Source organism: Benincasa hispida, chromosome 5, assembly GCF_009727055.1.
Source record: "Benincasa hispida cultivar B227 chromosome 5, ASM972705v1, whole genome shotgun sequence".
NCBI lineage: Eukaryota > Viridiplantae > Streptophyta > Magnoliopsida > Cucurbitales > Cucurbitaceae > Benincasa > Benincasa hispida.
In genome coordinates, this window is record NC_052353.1 from 3095315 (window position 1) to 3099625 (window position 4311).

The 4311-nt window shown below is 34.9% G+C and overlaps 1 protein-coding gene across 1 annotated transcript; it reads left to right on the plus strand.

The window, feature by feature from the left end:
• Positions 1-1756: 1756 nt before the first annotated feature.
• LOC120077610 (geraniol 8-hydroxylase-like) lies at positions 1757-3612 on the plus strand. The gene is made up of 2 exons (XM_039031548.1): positions 1757-2733; positions 2830-3612. The coding sequence occupies exons 1-2, from the start codon at positions 1840-1842 to the stop codon at positions 3427-3429; spliced, it is 1494 nt and encodes a 497-aa protein (XP_038887476.1). The 5' UTR covers positions 1757-1839; the 3' UTR covers positions 3430-3612.
• Positions 3613-4311: the final 699 nt, after the last annotated feature.

The window sequence follows — 4311 nt, forward strand, 5'->3', positions numbered from 1 at the left end:
AAAAATTAAGCCTATAGGCATTATTTTCCCTCCAAATTTCTTTCTTATTTATCTACCTTTTACCAATAGTTTAAAAAAATCAAGCCAAAAATTGGTTAAGAATAGCTTTTTTTAAAAAAAATAATTATACAAGATGGAAAGTAATAGGCTTAATTTTCAAAAAACAAAAAAAAAAATGAAATGGTTACCCAAAGCCTATGAAGCACAGATACTTTATGTGAGGCAAAGAATCCATATCAGACACGTATCGGATACCGATACTTCCAAATATTTCCCAGATACGTATCTGACATGCGATTTGACGTATCTATTTCTACACGTACCTTTTCTTAATGGAAAAAGACAAACAACTCATCTAATCTTTCCCAATCTAAAACTAGCAACCTATTTAAGAAGCTCTCTACTTGAGTCCAAAACTAAAAGGAAAAAAATAAATAAAGGACCAAACCCTAGAACATCTAATCTTCATCTTCACATTTGAGTTCCCACAAAATCCACCAAAATATAAACCTTAGATATCTTCGACAATTCAATGAAGAAGTTCTTCATTTATTTTCATATTTCTCCCTCTATTCTTCTTCTTTGTAATATGAGTCACTTTTCTATTGCATTTTATTAACTATTGTACTTCAACATCTTAGATGTTGCTTTTTTTGTATTGTATGTGTTATTGTTATTAACTTATATGCTAAATTTATCTATATTCTAGATTTTTTTAAAGAAAAAGAAAATGTATTTTCAACGTATCAGTATCCTCATTTTTTAGAAATATATATATATAAAATGACGTATCCGCATCTTAGTTATTTAGAAATTGACGAATCGTCGTATCCAATCGTATCCGTGTCATGTAACCGTATCTGTGTATGTGTTTCATAGCCCAAAGCCTTCATTTTTTTTTTTTTTTAAATTCAGTCTACAAATACTCCTTCCATCTCTAAATTCCATGCTTTGTTATCTTCTTTTTACCAACACATTTAAAAACTAATCCAAATTTTAAAAACTAAATAAAAGTAGTTTCTAAAAGTTTGTTTTTGTTTCTATAATTTGGCTAAGAATTGAACTCTTATACTTAAGAAAGATACAAATCAATGTAAAAATTTGAGATAATTTATACTTTAGAGTTTAAGGTTTTCAAAAAAGAAAAAACAAAAACGAAATGATTACCAAATACGACCTATATAGTTATCAAACAAGACTTAAATAATTATCAAATAAAGTCTAAATAGTTATCAAATGGAATCTAAATCGTTATCAATATAATTTTTTCCAGAAAAAAAAAATTAGAAGTTGAGGGACTGATTACTTTTCAACTCTCTTTCCTTCTCTATTTTGGACTCTGACAGCACCACACCCTCATGCATGAGATTTTTTTTTTTTTTTTTTTTTTTTTTTTTTCCAAATCACCCCTTATCCTTATCCTATTTGTGAATACAATTAAGGGTAGTGGATCAAAGTGTTCAAATTGATCACGATCGTTAAGGAGGACAACCCGCCTATCGATTGGTCGGTTTTATTCTTAATATTTTGTCCTATAAAAATTGTCAATTTAGATTTACCAAACCTGTGTCAACTAAACCTTGGATCGATCAAGTGGACTTTAGGTCTATCGTGCTCACCCTAGATACCATTTTCTTTCTTTCATTCATTTATTTTCCTTTGACAAAAAAGGTAAAGGACAATTGTGTAGTTTCATTATCTCACCAATTTCCATGTTTGGTCACATGTATTCCCTGACAATGAAGGGAATGGGGAGTGGATTTTCTCCTATTTGGTCATATTCAAAACTATAAAAATGAGAAGCAACAAGTAAAAAATTAAAGTATTACACAATCAATAATGGAGTTTTGTATCTGCAATTGCATTCTCACTTTCTGTCTTCCCTTCTTCTACTTCTTCATTTGGAAGCTTACATTGAAGCCGATAACTATGTCCAAACTACCTCCGGGACCAAAGCCTCTGCCGCTCATCGGAAATCTCTTGGATCTCGGCAACAAGCCTCACAAGTCGCTCGCCGCCATGGCTAAGGTACATGGTCCAATTATGAGTCTGAAACTCGGACGAGTTACAATCGTCGTGGTTTCTTCTTCCGCCATGGCTAAAGAGGTCCTACAAACCAACGATCAGTTTTTGTGTAACAGAGCCATTCCAGATGCGCTGAAAGCTCACGGCCATGATGAAACCGGATTTGCATGGATTTCTGTTTCTCCTCTCTGGAGGAAGTTTCGCAAAATTTGCAACAATTTGTTGTTCGCCGGAAAAATTCTGGATGCGAACGAGAATCTTCGTCGGAAGAAAGTGGAGGAGCTTGTGGAGATTGTTCGGGAAAGCGCGTTGAAAGGCGAGGCAGTGGATGTAGGGAGGTTAGTGTTTGCGACTACGTTGAATCTACTCTCCAACACAGTTTTCTCTGTTGATTTAGCAGATCCGAATTCTGAATTAGCAAGAGATTTCAAGAAGTATGTGTCGGGAATGATGGAAGCAGCTGGAAAACCAAATTTGAGCGATTATTTTCCTGTGTTTAAGAAGCTTGATGTTCAAGGATTGAGGAAGAGCATGGAGATTCATATGGGAAATGTCTTGAATTTTTTAGACTCAATGATTAAACAGAGGATGAAACAACAAGAATTGAATCCTGATTCTGTTCCAAACAACGATATGTTGCATTATCTTCTCAATTACGAAGAGATTCAAGCCGAAATCAATCAGAATCAAATGCAACATTTACTACTCGTAAGAATCCTCACTCGATTCTCAGATCACTAACTAAATTGAAAAAGAATTCTGATGCCTTGTCTTTTCTAATTTGTGCAAAAACAAAAACCCTAGGTTCTGTTCTCAGCCGGCTCAGATACAACTGCATCGACAGTGCAATGGGCAATGGCGGAGCTACTGAGGAATCCAGAGAAATTAAAGAAAGCTCAAAAGGAAATCAGGAAAGTTTTAGGGAAGAACAAAGCAATGGAGGAATCGGACATTCCGAGGCTGCCATATCTGCAAGCGGTGGTGAAGGAAACTTTCCGATTACATCCAGCGGCTCCGTTGTTGCTACCGCGTAAGGCGCAACAAGAAGTGGAAATTGGAGGCTTCACAATCCCTAAAGACGCTCAAATTATGATAAATGCATGGGCGATCGGAAGAGATCCGAGGAGGTGGGAGAATCCGGAATCGTTCGAACCGGAGAGGCTTTTGGGATCGGAAATAGACGTAAGAGGGCGGAGCTTTGAGCTTATTCCGTTCGGCGGAGGGAGGAGGATTTGCCCGGGACTGCCATTGGCGATGAGAATGTTGTATTTGATGTTGGGTTCTTTAATTAGTTTCTTCGATTGGAAGGTTGAAGATGGAGTTGAAGTGAACATGGACGATAAATTTGGCATCACCGTGGAGATGGCCCATCCACTCCGAGCCATCCCTTCACTACCGATTTAGAATAATTTCGTAGGAGCGAACTTATGAAAACTAACTTTGTACTACGTGTGTTCTATCACGTTTTATAAGGTATAACGTGTTAGGGATGATGTTTGTCGGAACCAACGCGAGGCTCATCTCTATCTATATTTTTCTCATGCAGTAAAACTAATAATAAAGTGTGACAAGTGAAAGTTGTCGCTATTGCAATCTTCATTTTTAATTCATTTCGTAGTTGCCCTACGATTATTATAAGAAATTTTTTAAATAATTTCGGCTTGTTTTTTAAGTTAAACATGTAATGGGATAACCATATCGATTATATATCAAAACTAAAATATTTTGTAAATTTATAGCATATAACTCATTAAAAATGTTATTTAAAAAAAAAAAAAAATGTTTTTCAACTTTCACTACAACAATTTTGTGTTTCAATGTCGGTTGGAAGTAGTGGTCTCCGATGTATAATGTCGGTTTTAAAAAAAACGAATCTTTAATGTTTGTTTTAAACCGACAATGAAAGGTCTCTCATTTTTTTAACTTTATTAAAAATCCATTTCCCTCTTCTCTCAGCTCCTTTCACTTTACTTTACCAAACATAACCCTCTCCTCTCTCAGCTGGTCTTTTGCCTTCAGTTCGTGGGTTGTTCGTGGCTTTAGTAACACTATCTTTAAAGTCGATTGTCAACCGATATTAAAGCCCTTTAATATCGGTTAAAACCCAAAATTCTTGTAGTGTTTGTATTTTGTGTGAAGTACTTTCCTTTAAATACCTTCGCCTTTAGTTTTGGATGAAAATTTTTGTTTTAAAAACACCCATGAACTTTCAAAAGTTTCAAAATAACGCTTGAACAAAAAAAAAAAGTCCAAAGAAAAAAGTTAAAAATACTCCTATGGTGATAA